This window comes from Vicugna pacos, chromosome 17 (assembly GCF_048564905.1).
Source record: "Vicugna pacos chromosome 17, VicPac4, whole genome shotgun sequence".
NCBI classification, from domain to species: Eukaryota; Metazoa; Chordata; class Mammalia; order Artiodactyla; family Camelidae; genus Vicugna; species Vicugna pacos.
In genome coordinates this window covers 27,680,027-27,698,038 of record NC_133003.1, presented here as the reverse complement: position 1 = coordinate 27,698,038, position 18,012 = coordinate 27,680,027, and the positions used below count along the sequence as shown (strand labels likewise).

Genomic DNA, 18,012 nt, shown 5'->3' with positions numbered 1-18,012 from the left:
TATATATATATATATACACACACGTATATTCATTTTCATATTCCTTTTTATTAAAGGTTATTACAAGATATTGAATATAGTTCCCTGTGCTATATGCAAGAAACTTGTTTTTAATCTATTTTTATTTTTCATGGTTAACATTTGCAAAAATCAGACTCTCAGATTTATCCCTTCCCACTACATTTCCCTGGTAACCATAAGATTGTTTACTATGTCTGCCAGTCTGTTTCTGTTTTGTAGATGAGTTCAACAGTGTCCTCTTTGGTTTGGTTTATTTTTTTTTAAACCATTAAAAATATGTTACAGAAAGCAAGTTTGTACACATCTACCTGTGCAGAGATGTGATTATTTTCCTGAGGTTAAATATTGAGAAGTGGAATGGCAGCTTGGTAGCAATTAGAAATTCATTTGTTTTAATAGAAATGACTAATCTGCCCTTTAACATGACTTCTGGTGGTCAACTTCAGCAAATATTTCTTTTTGTTAAGCTCTGGGATGGGCTCACCCTGGCCTGCAAACAAAGCAGGGACAGGAGAAATATGAAGCTAAGTATTTGCCCTCTGGGAAGGCCTGAAACTCATCTATAGGCCCCCATATACCAACTGGCAAAAGAATTCTAGAATTCTTCAACCAGAAGCTAAAAAGACTAGATACTTGTGGAAGGTGGGTGGATGGGAATGGAATGGAAAGAAGGGGAGAATGGGAACAGGTAGAGGGCACCACCCTTCACTGAGTATCCCTATATCCTTTTATGGAACCAGAATAATGGTTCATATACTCCCAGAATAGATAAATCATTCAAATCAACCAGGATGCAAAGAGAACCCCAAAGGGAACATCAGCAGTCAGGAATGTAAGTGTGATACAAATAAATAATATAACCACACAGGAGGAGGTAGGGAAGAAAAAAAACCTAACCCAAGTAACTCTGAAAAACAATTATTTGACTGGATACTATAACCCTGAAGATGAAAAGGACTATACACAAAGATACAGTTTCATTATTAAATTGTTTCTTTCTAATGGCTCTCACAAGGGAATGAGCTAGCAATTCTGAAACTATTTTATGTATAGACTAGTCTGGGTCCAATTAAGAGACAGAAACCACACAGTAATTTGAACAGGGAAAGTTTAATATAAAGTATTATTAACTATTATAACAAAAGATTGGAGAAATGAGGAATTGACTAGTAAGAAGCAGAAAGAACTCTAAAGAACATAGGAATAGCCTCTAAAAGGAGCAGCTCCTGCCTAGGTCTGAGAGAGGCAACCCAAGGAAGAGCCTTCTTTCCCCAGAGCTGATACCCAGACGTATTGGAGAGGTCATGGCCATAGCTCACTGAATATCAGAGAAGTCCTGTGGTGCTGCACTGTCAGACCTTGCCAGAAAGCCATCCATTATGGTGCCAGGAAAATTATTCATGGGGAGGTGTCTCAATGGAGGCACTCTGCTATGAAACTGCCCAAAAGAGGTGCCGGGGTAAGGTGCTGAGTATTGGAGCTTATGGCTGCTGTGCCCTGCAGGACCCAGCTGCGGAATCTGGTATTGGGGAAGCTGTCTACACAGCGGGACCTGGAAAAGCCATCCATGCTGCGGGAGCTGAGTGCTGGGAAAAGCAGCCCACGCGGCAGGAGCCTGCCGGAAGGAACAGTCTTCCTCCTTCTCCTGCAATATCTCTCCGTCATCGTCTACTGACAAAGTTTAACATGGTGCCAGCTGACGAAAGAAGATAACTGGACCAGCTCCATTCCTGCATATCAGGTAATGAAGATTGAATTTCTTTTTATTGAAGTACAATTACAATGTGTCAATTTCTGGTGTATAGCACAATTACCCAGTCATGCATATACATACATATATTCATTTTCATATTTTTCATTAAAGGTTATTACAAGATATTTAATATAGTTCCCCATGCTATACAGAAGAAACTTGGTTTCTTAAATCCATTTTTATATACAGTAGCTAACATTTGCAAATTTCAGACTCCCAAATTATCCCTTCCCACCCCCTTCCCCTGTAACCATAAGATTGTCTACGATGTCTACAAGTCAATTTCTGCTTTTTAAATGAGTTCATAGTGTCCTTTCCCCCTCCTTTTTTAAGATTCCACATATGAGTGATATCCTATGGTATTTTTCTTTCTCTTTCTGGCAAACTTCACTTAGAATGATGATCTCTAGGTCCATCCATGTTGCTGCAAATGGCATTGTTTTATTCTTTTTTATGGCTGAGTAATATTCCATTGTATAAATATACCACATCTTCATTATCCAGTCATCTGTTGATGGATATACAGGTTGCTTCCATGTCTTGGCTATTGTAAATAGTGCTGCTATGAACATTGGGGTGCATGTATCTTTTTGAATTAAGAGTTTCCCCCTAGATATATACCCAGGAGTGGGATTGCTGGATCATATGGTAAGTCTATTTTTAGTTTTTTGAGAAATCTCCATACTGTTTTCCACAGTGGCTGCACCAAACTTCATTCCCACCAGCAATGTCAGAGGGTTCCCTTTTCTCCACACCCTCTCCAGCATTTATTGTTTGTGGACTTTTGAATGATGGCCATTCTGACTGGTGTGAGGTGATACCTCATTGTAGTTTTGATTTGCATTTCTCTCATAATCAGTGATATTGAGCATTTTTTCATGTGCCTATTGGCCACTCATATATCTTCATTGGAGAATTGCTTGTTTAGGTCTTCTGCCTATTTTTGGATTGGGTTTTTTGTTTTTTGTTATTAAGTTGTATGAGCTGTTTATATATTCTGGAAATTAAGCCTTAGTCAGCTGCATCATTTGCAAATGTTTTCTCTCATTCTGTAGGTTTTTGCTTTGTTTTGCTTATGGTTTCCTTTGCTGTGCAAAAGCTTATAAGTTTAACTAGGTTCTATTTGTTAATTTTTGCTTTTATTTCTATTGCCTGGGTAGACTGCCCCAGAAGAACATTGCTAAGATTTATGTCAGAGAATGTTTTTCCTGTTTTCTTCTAAGAGGTTTTTCATGTTTTGTCTTATATTTAAGTCTTTAAGCCATTTTGAGTTTATTTTTGTGTATGGTGTGAGGGAGTGTTCTAACTTCATTGATTTACATGCTGCTGTCCAGTTTTCTCAACACTACTTGCTGAAGAGACTGTCTTTTCTCCATTGTATATTCTTGCCTCCTTCATCAAAGATTAGTTGACTGTAGGTCTGTGGGGTTATTTCTGGGCTCTCTGTTCTGTTCCATTGGTCAATATGTCTGTTTTTATGCCAATACCATGTTGTTTTGATTACTGTAGCTCTGTAATATTGTCTGAAGTCTGGGAGGTTTATTCCTCCAGGTTCATTTTTTTTCCTTCAATATTGTTTTAGCAATTCTGGGTCTTTGTGATTCCATGTAAATGTTAGGATTATTTGTTCTAGTCCGTGATAACCTTGTATCCTGCTACCTTGCCAAATTCTTTTACAGCTCTAGTAGTTTTTATGTGGAGCTTTTAGGGTTTTCTGTATATAGTATCATGTCATCTGCATATAGTGATAATTTTACCTCTTGGATCCCTTTCATTTCTTTTTCTTGCCTGATTGCTGTGGCTAGAACTTCCAAGACTATATTGAATAGAAGTGGTGAGATTGGGCGTCCTTGTCTTGTTCCAGATTTTAGTGGGAAGGCTTTCAGTTTTTCACTGTTGAGTATTACACTGGCTGAGGGTTTGTCATAAATAGCTTTTATTATGTTGAGATATGTTCCCTCTATACCCACTTTGGTAAGACTTTTTATCATAAAGAATGAATTTAGATTTGGGAGGCAATAAATTGATAACTGGCAAAGTCCACCCCTTTGTCTCCTCATCTTTCCTGTGCTCTTTTTTACACACTTTTGAATGCTCATACAGCAAAACCTCTATAATTACACCTAATAAGAGATAGCTTTTTATCTTGGAAATGAAGACACTTTCACGCTCTTCCCAAAATGAAGACATACACAGTCCCAACAGTTATCATATCCATTGCTGGCTATGTTAATTACTCTTTAAATTCAGTCACGGTCCCACTGAATATTCTGTTACTTAAAGACCAAACTTAAAGGTAACTACAGCAACTTGTATATAAAATACAAATGGGAAGGTGAAAGAAGAAAATGATCAGCATATGCAAATAAATGCGTGTGTATAACAAGCAAATAAAAATGTAGTTTCTATAACTGAGCCTAAGGCTATAGTTGACATCTGTGACTTCCTTCTTCATTACCCATTTAATATTTTCCTCACCCTCAGGCAGAACCTCAGCTGTTTGGAGTTCTTTACCTGGTAGAGTGACCCAAACGTTAATTCTCAAAACTCTAATTACTTAATTGTCCTGCCTTTCTTGATTGCTCTAGTTTTCCTTAACTATTAGTTATGTGAATACTGAGAGGTACCCTGGGGAACTGCTGGGTGTATATAGATAAAGAAATAAATATAGGTATATGTAAATGTGTGTGTTCATGAACGTGAATATATTTCCCAGCTCTCGCTGCTGAGAGGGCCTAGAAGCAATGACATCCCAGTAGCGATGAGCACACCTGGTGCCCAGATCTTGGTTTCTAAATATGATTCTCCAATAAAAAGAAATGATTGATTCTAGCAAGTCAAGGATACAATAACAAGGAGAGTCTGAGGACTTTCAGTTAATAACAGTATTAGTTCATTTATGGTGGCAAATGTATCATACTAATAGGCGACGTTAATAAAAGGGGAAACTGGGTGTGCGATATATGGAAACTCTCTGTACTATCTCCTCAATATTTCTGTAAATCTGAAACTTTTCCAAGATTTAAAAATGTATTTTTTAAAAAAGGGACATTAGTATGAAGACTCATAAAATTCCAATAACATCTGTAGATTACCCATTAGTGCTACATCAAGTTAAGTTTCTGGTTTTAATAATTATGCTATAGTTATACAAAATGTTAATATTAGGGGAAGCTGGGTGGAGAGTAAACCAGTACTCTTTGCACTGTTTTTGCAACTTTTCTGTAAGTTTAAAAGTTATTTCAAAAATATTTTTTAAAACGAGCTTGAAATATTGCCAGTTTCAAAAAAAGGTATCCAATCGATGGCCTTGCCCGCCATTCTCAACAATATATGCATACTTTTAAAGGTACAAACTGTGTTAAGAGTAGCCAATGTACATATGGCTCAGTTTTATGGAAAGCAGTTTGGAAGTCGTGAACAAAGCTGGAAGCACAATCAAGGCAGTAAATGAGACCGCCTGGAGAGTCCCAGGGAAACACTGGGAGACATTACACAACGGCAGCCAGCAGTGAAGGAAGAATTTATTATAGAATATATATATTCTATATAAATAAATATATATATTTTTTAGAATATATGTGTGTATGTGCATTAGGCAAGGCCAGTGAAAGTCATTGTTGGATCTCTCCGGAGAAGAGAGGGGGCACTGTTCTACCCTACATTCCCCTCCCCACAACCCCCGCCTCTGCTAACCTGCTGGAGATTCCACCTGTTGGGGCTGGGGTTCCTCTGGAGAAGCTGTCTTACCTGCACCCTCAGGGCAGCTCACACTGGAGGAGGAAGCAGCTTGTCCGGGAGGGGTCTTGAGGGAGTGGGGGGCCCAGGGCTCTCTGAGGTTTTTGTTGCTAGTATGAGGCTGCCTTTTGCTCATAAATTTGGCTCAGTGCCTTGCAATCTGTCACTCCCTTGCTTCAACTCCAACGAAATTTAGCTGTAGAGTTTTCTGCTCCAGGGCCTTAGGTTGGGAGGGAGACCAAAGTCAGGGTGCATTGCTTTTTTTCACAACCAAAGGGTGCTGGTCTGCCGTGCATGCCCTATAAGACAATGACACATCGTGGTGCCCCTGCTGCTTTTAGGCGTGCAAGTTATTCAACTGGGGGGATTCTCTTCCACTGGAATTAACTCCAGAGGAGTAGGGAAGATGCTCCCTACAACTGTGAAGTGAGTGTAGTGTGTCTCTTCCTCCTCATCTCTGTTTCCCCAAGTACCTCCTGGCTCCTGTTCCTGGCTACTTGCCCTGAGATAGTTCCTGCTAAAATGTAAACGTGGTGGCGGTGGGAGACGCCAGGGGCAGAGGGTAGGGCTCATTTTATGTGTCAACTTGACTAGACTAGTGGAGACCCACATAGCTGGAAAAACATTTCTGGTTGTGCCTGTGAGGGTGTTTCCAGAAGAGACAAGCACTGGAATTGGGGCACTGAGTAGAGCAGATGGCTCTGCTTGGTGTTCGTGGGCATCATCCCATCTGTTGAGCGCCCAGGCAGGACACAAAGTGAGGAAGGGCGAATTCTCTCTCTGCCTGAGCTTGCACTGCATGTCTCCTGAGCTCAGACAAAGGTTCTCCCGGTTCTGCGGCTTTCAGATTCAGAATGAGACTTAGCCTCAATTCTCTGGCCTTAGGACTTGGACTGAAGTATACCAGGAGCTCTTCTGGTTCTCCAGCTTGCGGAGGGCAGGTTGTGGGACTTCTTGGCCTCCACACCCTCCTTGTGAACCAATTCCCGCAGTAGATCAGTCTCCCCCTCTCTCTTTCTCTGTCTATATATGTGTCCTATTGGTTCTGTTTCTCTGGAGAACGCTCACACAGCTTCCTCTCTCTCTCTCTCTCAGAACTCTCCTTTTTGTGGTTTATTTTCTCCAGCTTCTCTTTATACCCCAGCCTTTGAAACAAAATGTGAGAGAGGAAGATTTGGGTTCATGATGCAGCATAGTCTCCAAGCAGCTGCATGTCATTGGGCCAAGCAGGGGACCTCGCTGAGCCTCAGATCCTTTAGCTGATTAGGAACTGCAGTGGGTTCCCCACTCGCTTCCCTGGACAGTAAGTTCCTGGAAGGCAGGAACGTCAAGGTCTTGAGTATGTTCTTTTCTAGCGCCTTGCACAGTGCCTGGTATATAGCTGGCACTCAATAAATGCTTGCTAAATGAGCAGTTGAATATATAAATGGTAGTCACTATGATTATGCATTCCTGTATGTCACAAGCCATATCACTTAGGTTCAAGATGGCACTAGAGAAAACAAAACAAAACAAAAACAACAAATCTGTGGTAGAAGGTGAATGGAGAGCTGAAAGTTCTAGGTGCCATAATTGGAGAAATAAGATGGCTTAGATTTGGCATGGTTGATCCATGCTGTGTATTGACTATGTCCCATTTGAGTGGCTCAATGGATCTCTTTCCTCTTGACCTTTGTGACCTGTCCAGGATCTTTGTGTCTGGACATTGATGGTCCAGTTTAAATCCTAACCTGCTGACAAAGCACATCCATTTCCTTAGGAGTGATTTCAGAGGAGCCAGGAAAAGCTGATTCCATTTAAAAGTTCAAACAAACTAAAAAAAGGCATTTGGAGGAAACAGAAGAAAACGTCAATAAAAGTAGTCTTGAGTAAGATTAAAGAATAAGTTACCTTCTTTAAATAAGAACAGGATGTTCTGAAAAGGGGACAATCACTAAATCAGAAAGAGCTGCTCTTCAATATTAAGATATATTATCACTGAAATAAAAATTCATTAGATTTTGAAGATCTAGCTGAAGAAATGTTCTAAAGCATGGAATAAGTTGCCTAGGAGATGGAAAATAGTTGATAAGGATAATAAAATTGGAGGATAAATTTACATACCTATCATCCAACTTAAGATTTCCAAAAAGAGAGTAAGCACAAGGGAAGGAGAAGAGAAAGATATCAAAGAAATATTCAGAAGTATTTCCCAGAAGGCAAGAGCTTCAGTGAATGAAAAGACTCACGCCTGTGAAACTTCAGGACGACGGAGATAAAGAATGCAGCTAATAGAGCGTCAGAGACAGACAGACTGGCTGACTTTCAAAGGACCAGAGATAAAAAGATGTCATCAGTCTCTCAACCATAACCTTGGGAGCCGAACACAGAGGAGCAATGCCTTCAACAGCCCAGGGGAAAATGACTTTCAACACAAAATTCAATACCCAATCAAATTATTAATCAACCATGATGTTTAATAAAGATATTTTTTAGACATTCGACGTCTCACAAAATTTACCTCCACACCTTTCCTCAAGAAGCTAATGAAGGATATGTTCCACCAGAATGAGTGAGAAAACTCAGAAAGAGACAGAACGCAGGACTCCAGCACAAGAGAGAAGGAAGGAAGTGACAGCCAGGCAGCCGCCCCGGGGAACAGCCACGCACGACAGGGCAGGGACGTGAGGGCTCCAGGGGGAGCTCTCCCCAGTAAAACGGAACTGAGGGAAAAGCTAATGCCTTTGCCCGTGTGCAAAACTGTATGGGAGGATTTAACGAGGGGGCATTTATCTCTTAAAAAGGGAACTACTAACACTCCCTCCCTGCTCCGGCAAAACCTGGTAACAGGAAAAACTTCCATCACTAAGCACAAGTTGCCTTAAAGGTGAATATGTTTTATGCGGTCATAATTACAGAAACATTGAATACTGATTTAACTAAAATTATAATACATCGGTCAGGATCCCAACAAGACAGAGCTCTCAAATGGGGCAATTTAAGGAGAATTTCATAGAAGATACTGCTTGAGCAGTAAAAAGAAGTGACAAGGGAAGGCCATTACCCTCCCCCTCAACACCTGAGGAGGCAAAGTACGGGAGCAGTTGTCAGAAACCGGAGAGAATTAAATAGAGAGGGTGCTGAGAGCAGAGTTGAAAATGCAACCCCGACAGCAACCAACCGGAGGTAACTGGGGGCACCTTTGCTCACTCTCCCTCCCCCTCAGCTGCCTGCCCCACATCCACCCAACCTACTCAGAAGCCCAAGAGAGCTCATTGATGTGGTCTATACAGATCAGAGTGGTTCTGGAAGGGCTTGGAGAGACACCCAGCACGAACCTCAGTGGGTGGCCAGAGGAAGGGACTCTAAAGAAAGCACAATCTCATGTGTCATAAAGAGCAGGAAGTTAGGAGCCAGTGTCTAAACTGGTCAGTCAAGAAAGGCAAGATCAACATGGGATTTAGAAATATGGCAGCAAATGCCAGAAAACAGGCTTAAGAGTTGAAGGAGGGTGCTCCGGGGAGTAAGAGTGACAGGGGACATTTCAGAGGATGGCTTTTTCATTATACATTTGTTAGTACTAATAAGACTTTTAAAACTTTGTATACGTATAAGTTTGATTAAAGTAAAAAATAATACTATCCAGTCTAATCATGAGAAAAACGTCAGGAATATCCCTATAGAGGGGCATTCTACAAAATCCTAAGCCATACTCTTTGGGATTGTCAAGAGCATCAAATACAAGGAAATCTGAGAAACTGTCACAGTCAAGAGGACCCAGAGACATGGCAACTACCTGTTATGTGGTATCCTGGATGGGATGCTGGAACAGAAAAGGAGCATGAAGTAAAAATGAAGGAAATCTGAATACAGATTTAGTTAATGATAATTTATCAATATTGGTTCATTAATTGTAACAAATGTACCTTTAATAATCAAGGAAACTAGGGGCAGAGTGTATGGGGACTCTGTACTATCTTCTCAATTTTTCTGCAAATGTAAAATTGTTCTACAAAATAGACTTATTAAAAATAACAAGATTTTACAGTAGAAATAACCTTAAAAGACAACAAAGAAGTTAATGATTTTATTTGTATGATTTGGAGCTTTGGTATGGGTATATGTTTTTCCAGGTTTTTTAATGATTTTTGCATCCAAGAAATTAAATCCTAGAATTTCAATAATGATCCTGGCTATTCATTCATTCAGCAAGTGTGTATCAAATGCTGACCACATGCCAGGCAATACCCTGTGCTTGACACATGGGATACAGAGACCTTTTCAAAATCCAGCCCTGCCATTGCCCTTAAACCCTTCAGAAGCTGCTGGGTACTCTTAGGTTCAAAACAGGCTGTGAAGTCCTGCTTGCCTACCCCTACTGGTCATTTCTTCACACTCCCCTGCTCTCCAACAACTATGGCCTTTTTTGGTTCCTTGAAGATGCCAATGTTCTCTGCTGTCCCAGGGCCCTTGCATATGCTGTTCCCACTACTCAAAATAGTCTTCCTCCCCTCCTCTTTGCCCAGGTAGCTCTTAGACTTGGAACCTTAGCTCAAGTATCACTTCTTTGGAGACAATCCATCTACTTTTAATTATCCCCTGGTCATGTGGTTATTTGAGTAATGCAACTGCCCCCCATGGAATACTTGCTTGTAGTTTCTATGGCAACCGGGACAGTGTCTTATTGAGGACAGTGTCTTATTGAGGACAGTGTCTGTGTGGCTCACACTGATCCCCAACTCCTGGCATTGACTGACATGGTGCAGGGGCTCTATGAGCACTTATTGAAAGAAAGAATGAATGTATGGTAAACAGGATATGGTTCAAAGCCTTCCAGTCTAGTGTAGGTCCAAACCAGGGTATGAATTCTGGAAGGAGGCAAGAAGCGGCCAGCTCCTCTACTGTCTGGAATCCAGCTGTCCTGAGTTTGGTTCCATCAACTCCTGGTCTACATCCACAGTTACTGCAACAGGAACACGTTTATGCACCCTCATAGCCACATATTTACCTTAGATTTGCAAAAACCCACTGAGGTATGCATCCATGTCATTCCTGTGTGGTCACTGAGAAAACACATCCAGAGAGCTTAAGTGAATCGCCCAAAGCCACCACGGTTACTGAAAGCCCAGATTTTAACCTTGTTTTCTCACTATCTCTTGAATTCTACTTCCACCCAAACTTAGCAGCAGCTCTGGGTAACAGTATTTACACCTGTAGGGGAGCTGTGCCCTAAGATGCTGTGCTCTCACGGCGCGGCGCGCAGTCCGGGTGTGTTTGGGCTTCTCCGACTTGGACCACGCGCGCCCTCTCGCGGCTACAGTCGGGGACGCCGCGATTCATTTTCTCCTGGAAAAGGAATGCAAAGTGGCGGTGGACGTGTGAGCCCCGTGTACTCTTGGGTGCGTGTCCCGGGCTTTCTGGGTGCTGTATTCGGCCTTCCGCCTCAGATCTTCTAGCTGCCCCCTCCGTGGGCCTCCGGGCAGTCTGGGCGGCGCCAAGGCCGGCTTGGGAAGGATGTGGGCTGGCTCCAGATGCAAAGTTTGGGGGTTCAGAGGAGCTTGGGGCCTCCTCGCTGAGTCTCGGCTTCCCCATCTGTAAAGTGGGGATGATGACAACTACCCCGTTGGAGCCAAGACTGCCCGGGGCCAGACTGACACCCGCCGGCGCTCTCAGGAGGGTACCGGTTCTCCACATACTGCTCTCCCCAAAGCCCTGGGAAACGTGCACCGTCAGCCTGCTGGGAGACGGGGCGAGGGACACCCTTTACCTTTAATGTCTTGACTAGTACATAATACATATACATCACAACACCAAAATAAATTAGAATTTTGGTCCATTGCTTCTAACCACTGTTTATTAAAATGGTCTTCAGTTAATCTCAGCTGAAAGCTATTCAGGATACAAATTATTTCCATATCAGTTTATCCATTCTTATGTTTCAGGGAATAATTTAACTCCTAACAAAACCCAATTCTTGTATTAAGGATTTTCTTATCTGGTTAGGTAATAGGTAAATTGGAGAAATATATTCGCATTTCATCAGCAGCTTGTTTTAAGGTGATTTAATCTGTTTAATCCCCAGCTTCATTCCAAACAGAGGTGGAGGCAGCAACTGTTTCTTGCTCGCTAGTGTGTGTCAGGCAGAGTGCGGGACGTTGGAGGCAGAGAGGTGAATCAGACAGGGATAGGGAGGGTGGCTGAAATTGTGACTGGGCCACAGGCAATCTTAGCCTTGGTGTGTGAGACCATGTGTTGTATTTGGCAAGGGCTTCATCCTCTGGCCACCTACATAGCTGGGCTCAGCTGTGTCCTAAAGGAAGGATGGACCATGGAGGCTGCGTGGGGGAGCTGGCCCCCTCATTTTATCTCAGCTTCCAGGACAGAGGTTCACTTCCTGCAGTCTCACAAATATTCTGAAGAGTCAAGATTAAAAAGAGGGGATGAGAGGAAAAGAATCAATGAAGAAGACCAGAATGGGGAGGCTGTTGCCAGATGCCAGTTTATTACCTTTATTTCCTGACCGAATTTGATCCTTTGATGTGTGTGGTTCTCCCACCCCATCCCACCCCCACATGCATGCTTATGGCCCCTCTAAACAGAAGGGTGCCTCAGTCCCTGGTCCTGAGGATGTCACTCTAACCATGTTTTAGAGTAGACACTTAGGCCTTTCTTTCTTGTGTTCTCCGCACTCCTTTAGAAAAGTTGGAGCATTCTCTAGACTCTGCAGCATGTTTTCAGAGGCTGTCAATGATCAGATTGGGCAGGGAGCTGTGTGCTGGAAGGAAATCAATAGTGGGTGGGTGTGGAGACTAGAAAGGGAGTGGGAGCTGTTCTCTGCCTTCCCCAGTCATTCAATTATATGGTGATTGGTAATGTGACTGAAACCCAGGAAGAAATGCTCTCCTTTTCCCAGTGCCCTCCTTCAGGCTCTCCCTCTATCATCCAAGTACTGATTCTTTTCCTGGAGTCCAACTCCAGAACAAAGAAATGGAAATGGCCTCTAAATACATAAGAACATGGGTCACTTCATTAGCAACCAGAAAAGCCAATTAAAACTGCAATAAGATATTGAGCAGCTTGGCCATTTTAAATGTGCATAATCCAGCAATTCCGATTCTGAGGATATATCTTAAGAAAATAGTTGAACAAGTGTATCAAGATAAATGTGTGCAGATATTTTTGAATCATTGATTATAGAAGTCCCTCATCAGGGGATTGGTTAATAAATTATGGCTCATATCTAAGGTGGAATGTCATATAGATTAAGGAGCCTCAGGAACAGGTAGCCTCCTGGTTTCCATGGTGTTTCGTTGACACCCATGTGGTCTTGGCCTCGTTTCAGCTCCTGGCACTCCTGACATTCATGGTCAAACCCTGACATCCCCAGCTTTGAGGGTTGGGAATAACCCAGAGGGGAGTACGTAGAGTGTCAGGGAGGATGGGCAGAGATCGGAAGGAAGCAGAGCATTGAATCTACAGCTCCCCCAGGGGTGCAACATGCTGCATGAGGTCTACTCAGAGAAAGCTACCCTGGAGGCAGCCCTTCTGTGGCTCCTGATCTCTCTGGATGACCAAAGGGGTATGATGCTGTGTTTGGCTGAATTCCTGAATAATATCCTGGCAATGAGATGAAAAAGAAAACATTTCTGTCTAGTTGTGCACACGAACAGGAAATCCCAGCACCTGGGGCTGCTGGTCGATGCTGTTGTTTGGGGAACCCAATACCCATCCTTCCTTTCTCCGGCAGCAATGCCAGTTCTTCTTTAGGCAACTACTGTCTCCCACTTCCAGCCTCTGTGGTTCAGGTGAAGCTGGCTCTGCTCTCTGGTTCCAAAGCCAATCCCAGGACTGTCTCTACAAGGCTAGCTTGCAAAACTGGGGCCATCTCTGCCTCCACAGAGAGTTTAAGAACAAAGTATGGGCAGAGTGTGCGAAGCCACAATGGAAAGCACAGGAACACTGTGTTAGTAGCATCTGAGCTACTGTTGTTGCCTGCACTTAGGCCTGGCAGACAGGAGAGGGAGGGGATTCTGGGTCCTGGAAGGAGAGAGTCATATATAGGAGGCTGTCTTGTTGCACTGGCAGAGGTGGGAGTCCTCGAGATTGACTGAGACAAGAAGACCAAGTTGGAGTTGGGATGGGAGATCAGCATACTGGAGCCAGGTGGTGAAGGCAGAGTAGGAAGAGATAAAATGAGAGAGGAGGTCAGTACAGATTTTATTCTAAATGGCCGTTGAATAAAACCACTGCAGAAGATTTTTAATCAGGAGAAGGCAGTGGTCTGATTTACCCTTTTGAAGATCACTCTGGATCCAGAGTGGAGAAATGCATTGTGTTTGGGACAAAAGTAGAAGCAAGAAAAGCCCTTTGGAAGCTGTTGTGGAGGAGGAGGTGGTGGCATAGATGAAGGACCAGGTAATGGAGAAGAGTGAGGAAGTGGGATTCAGGTGCACAGATACAAGTCAAAGGGCAAAGGGGCTTGTGGCAAAATCATATTACCTTGGCTGCTCCACTTTTCTAAGCCTCAGCTTCCTCTTCCAGACAGAGATACTACCCACCTCACAAAGTAAGTTTGACAAGTATGGTGGTAAAGAGTATTGTTTTTGCCAATCTGGATTTGAATCTAAGGTCTGGCAGGTACCAGCTGTTTGACTTTGTGCAAATCAGTTAACAGTAGATTGTAGCATTTGTTAGGTGTTTGCTATGTGTTACCCAAGAGCATCCTCCCCAGACTAGGACACTTTGTTATTACAGTTCACAGGGGGAGGGAACAATAATGGGGAGAGAGTAAGTCATTTTTCTGAGGTCCCCTTCAGGATTTCTGTAACCACAACCACCACATTACCCTAGCTCTTCTATGCTGAAAACTGGGAAAACAATACTGACACTTCCACGTGTGTTTTGGGAGGATTCAAGAAGTGTCCTGGCAAATAGTAGATGCTTGTAAATTATTATTTAAACTATTATTATCATATTTTTTGTGTTTTCCCGAGTTTTGCAGGGAGGAGGCATCACGTGGACAAATCCTTGGATTTAAAAAAAAAATCTCTCAGGTAAGGGATAAAAACTGCAGCTGCCGGCTTCTCAGCAGTTACTGGGAGATCGGCTGTGGGGGCGTGGCTTAGAGGTCAGGGCGGGGCCAAGAAGGAGGGCCAGATTTAAGGGGCGGGGCCAAACCCTGAGGGTCGAGGCTTCGGGCAGGCCGGGGAGAGAAGGGGCGGGGCGAGGGGCGGCGGCGCATGCTCCGTGGTGCGGCCCGCTCCGCTGCGGCCGCCCGCGCCACCGCCCACTCCGGGCTGGTCAGCTGCAGGCTGCCCCGGCGCAGACGAGGGCCGGGCTGGGCGAGCGCACGGCCATGGCCCCGTGGCTGCAGCTGTGCTCTGTCTTCTTTACGGTCAACGCCTGCCTCAACGGCTCACAGCTGGCGGTGGCTGCGGGCGGCTCCAGCAGGGCAAGGGGCGCCGACACCTGCGGCTGGAGGGTAAGGAGAGGACAGCGAGTTTCTCGCTGTCCCCTAGAGCGCGGGGGGCACAGGTGCTCGCGGGCAGTGGAGCCCGAGCCGACTTGCCTGCTCTACTCGGAGTGCGTGGCCGAGCTCAGATCTTGGCTGCTCCCGCCCTGCTGCCTCCCTCCCCCGGCTTGTGTCTGCCTGCCCCTGCTGGGATGAAAGGGGCCGCCCGACCCCCGGCTTTGTGTTGCTAATGAGGCGCGGCCACCGGCCGGTGTCCGGCTCCGGGAGGGCGGGCGAAAGGGGCGCCGGGCTGCGGGCAGGAGGAGGGCGCCCCACCCTTTGTTCCCGGCCCGGGACCTCCTCCGCTTTAGGGCAGCGCGCCCCAGGGTTGGGATCTTCCGAGGTGTCCGGATGGGGGGCTCTTTATGTGGGAGTGGGATTCTTCCCCCGGACGTCCTGTGCCCAGTTCTGCAAAGGCCCGGGACTAACAGGGAAGGGACCCTGAGCGCTGGGGAGGGGTGCGCCCCCGTCTCGGTCCGCTTTGTTCCTTCTGGGCTGGTCCATCATACCCCCTTTGACCCCACCCCCGACTCCAGACTTGCTTGTAAATTTTGCTTCCACATTCAGTCCTTCGTCTAGTGAATGGTCTCACAGATGACTCCCACCCCCAACCCCAGCCTCGCTCCAGTTTGAGTTGAGGTTATCTTTAATGGCCAAAGGGAGGCATGAGTTTGTCACTTCGGTCAAGTGCCCTGGAAGAGACTGGAGAGGTGCATCGACTTTCACCGTGTGCTTCAAACTCTCTCTCCCTAACAGAGAGCCTCTTTGACGCTGTCTTGGTGGTGGGACAAAGGGTAGGCGGGTGTGCGTGGGGACATTGTGCTCCCCAGTCCCCTCAGGGCTCCTAGGCTTGGGCATCCGTAGGATCTGGAGACTGCATCCATCTGCCCCTCACCGCTCCCATCCAAGCCAGGGCCAATCCTGTGTCAGGGCACTCATGGCCTTCACCCTTGTGGAGAGCACACTGCTTTGCACTCAGGCATCCAGGGCAGCCCGGAGTCTCAATTTCTTCGCCTGAAAAATGGGAGTAATTGGCGATTTCCTAATCTCCCTAATACTGCTGCTCTGAGGGGTGGGTAAGGGGTGCTTCTCTTAGAGCAAAGCTGACCCACCTCTTGTGGGGTGCTCTGAATGGCCTCAAGCAGTCAAAGCCTTGAACCTCACACCCTGTTAGGAACACAGGCTGGTGCTTCCAGCTCACTCGCCCCACGTTCAGAGAAACACAGTGCAGAAAACTAGGTATGAGCCAGGCAGCTAGGATGTCTTCAAACCCAGTGGCTTCACTATAGATGGCTATATCCCATCCTTCCACTAACCCCATAGTGAATATAACCTCCTTCCTATCTGAGTTAAATACCACGTTTTCTTACTCTGTCCTATTTTAGTAAAATATCACTATACTTTAAAAAAAAATAGATACCAAGTTTTCTGTAGTTTTTAAATCAAAAAGTTTTCCTACAGGCTATCCCACAATGACTTATTAATTCTTCTAAATTTTTTAGATCTAAACAGATATGCTGGCTTTTGAATGACTGTAACAGCATCATAGGCATTTTATTCTGAATTTTCATATGACAACATAGGTGGATAAGTCCAATGTTCTGCTTTTCTGCAATTGCCTAGGTGGCTTCACGATTCAGTGCACAACGCTTGTGAAGTTTTAATGCTATGGGTATAGCAGGGCCCCAAAGGAGCCAACCTGGTGGATTTGTGCTTTCTGTGAGAATGTGTTCTCCCCTAAACCTGTACCGTCTACAGAATTAATGGTGCCCTCAGATTCATGCTGGGGATGACCTTCTCAACAGCTCCTACCTGGGCCCCCCAGTCCTTTCCTTGGGTCATCTTCATCTACTTCCTGAATGAGCATGGAAGCCTCTGGGCCATCTTCTGGATTCCAGGCTCTTCCCAACCTGACACAGGGCTCCTTTGCTGTTGGATTTGCTTTTTGATGCATCTGATGGGAGCCCCCATCTTTCCCTGATCCAACTTGCCCACCTGCCTTGTGTACCTACTTTTCCAATCTCAGCCTTGCCCCTCCCACCCTGCTCCCTAACTCTTGTACCATTTATGCTACTTTTATGGTTTTTATGCTTTAGGCATGCTTTTTTCCTGCTCCTAGGATGCCTTTTCTTCCCATGAGAACCCCTCGTTTGGCCTAAAACTCAGCTCAGATGATGCCTCCTCCAGGAAGCCCTCTCTGAATGCCATTACCCTTGCTCTGCCTTCTCAGGCAGGCCCTTGCACTTTGGTTCTCACCAGACTACATCGTCAATGTTTGTTCACATCTGTGTTTTCAGGCTAGTTAGTTTCTTTAGCTAGGCACTCAACCTTATGTTGGTGGGCTCAGAGCCTGGAGCCCTGTAAATCTTGGCTGAACCCAGTTAGACCCTGCAGCCTTCCTGCTAAATCCTGCATTAAGTGATAGATTTTAAGAAGTGTGGGAGGGCAATCAGCACATCGAGCTCTAGTGTCTTCTCAGCAGCGGGCTTTTGTCCATGCTGTTCGTTCCTGCTGGTGCTTCTCCTCTTTACACCTCAGCCCCCCCTCTCAGCTCCAGCATCACTTTCTGCAAGAAACCTTCTCTGACCCTACCTCCCTAGGTAAATTTTCCCAGAAGTTGCTCTGTCAGAGGCCTGGCCAGAAGTACTGGTGTACTTGATTCATGTCTGAGTCCCCTACCAGATAGTGGATGTTCAGCCCATAGATCTTGGTCTTAGTTCTGAGGTTGCTTACAGTCTAGCTGGGGCTATGCTAACATCTAAGAATAAGGGTGGAATACGTGTGATGCAAACGGGAGAGAGCTTCCTATGGGTCTAGGGCACACAACCTGAGAGGGAGCACCTATGGGTGGAGAAGCGAGCCTTGAAGGAGGAGCAGGAACTGGGTGCTGGAGAGGAGCTGAGCGATTGACTCCTTGCTCTCCTGGGAGCGTTTGTTCCAAGAACTCTTGCCCCTGCAGGAATGTGTATTTTCCCAGGACTCGCAAGGTGACTGCAGCCGGCTAACCCTC

The 18,012-nt window shown here is 45.0% G+C and overlaps 1 protein-coding gene across 2 annotated transcripts in view; it reads left to right on the top strand.

Moving 5' to 3' along the window:
* The first annotated feature begins 1,703 nt into the window (after positions 1–1,703).
* Positions 1,704–18,012, top strand: part of IL17RD (interleukin 17 receptor D) — a 76,337-nt gene continuing 60,028 nt past the window's right edge. The window contains exon 1 of one of the 2 annotated variants that reach the window (XM_072941524.1): positions 1,704–1,762. Coding sequence is in view for 1 of the 2 variants with exons in the window: in XM_006196432.4 (XP_006196494.2) it covers positions 14,847–14,972 (126 nt within the window). In the remaining variant the exon portion in view is untranslated. Of the gene's footprint in view, positions 1,763–14,806; positions 14,973–18,012 lie in introns of those variants that run through there. The other variant, XM_006196432.4, reaches the window with a different exon arrangement.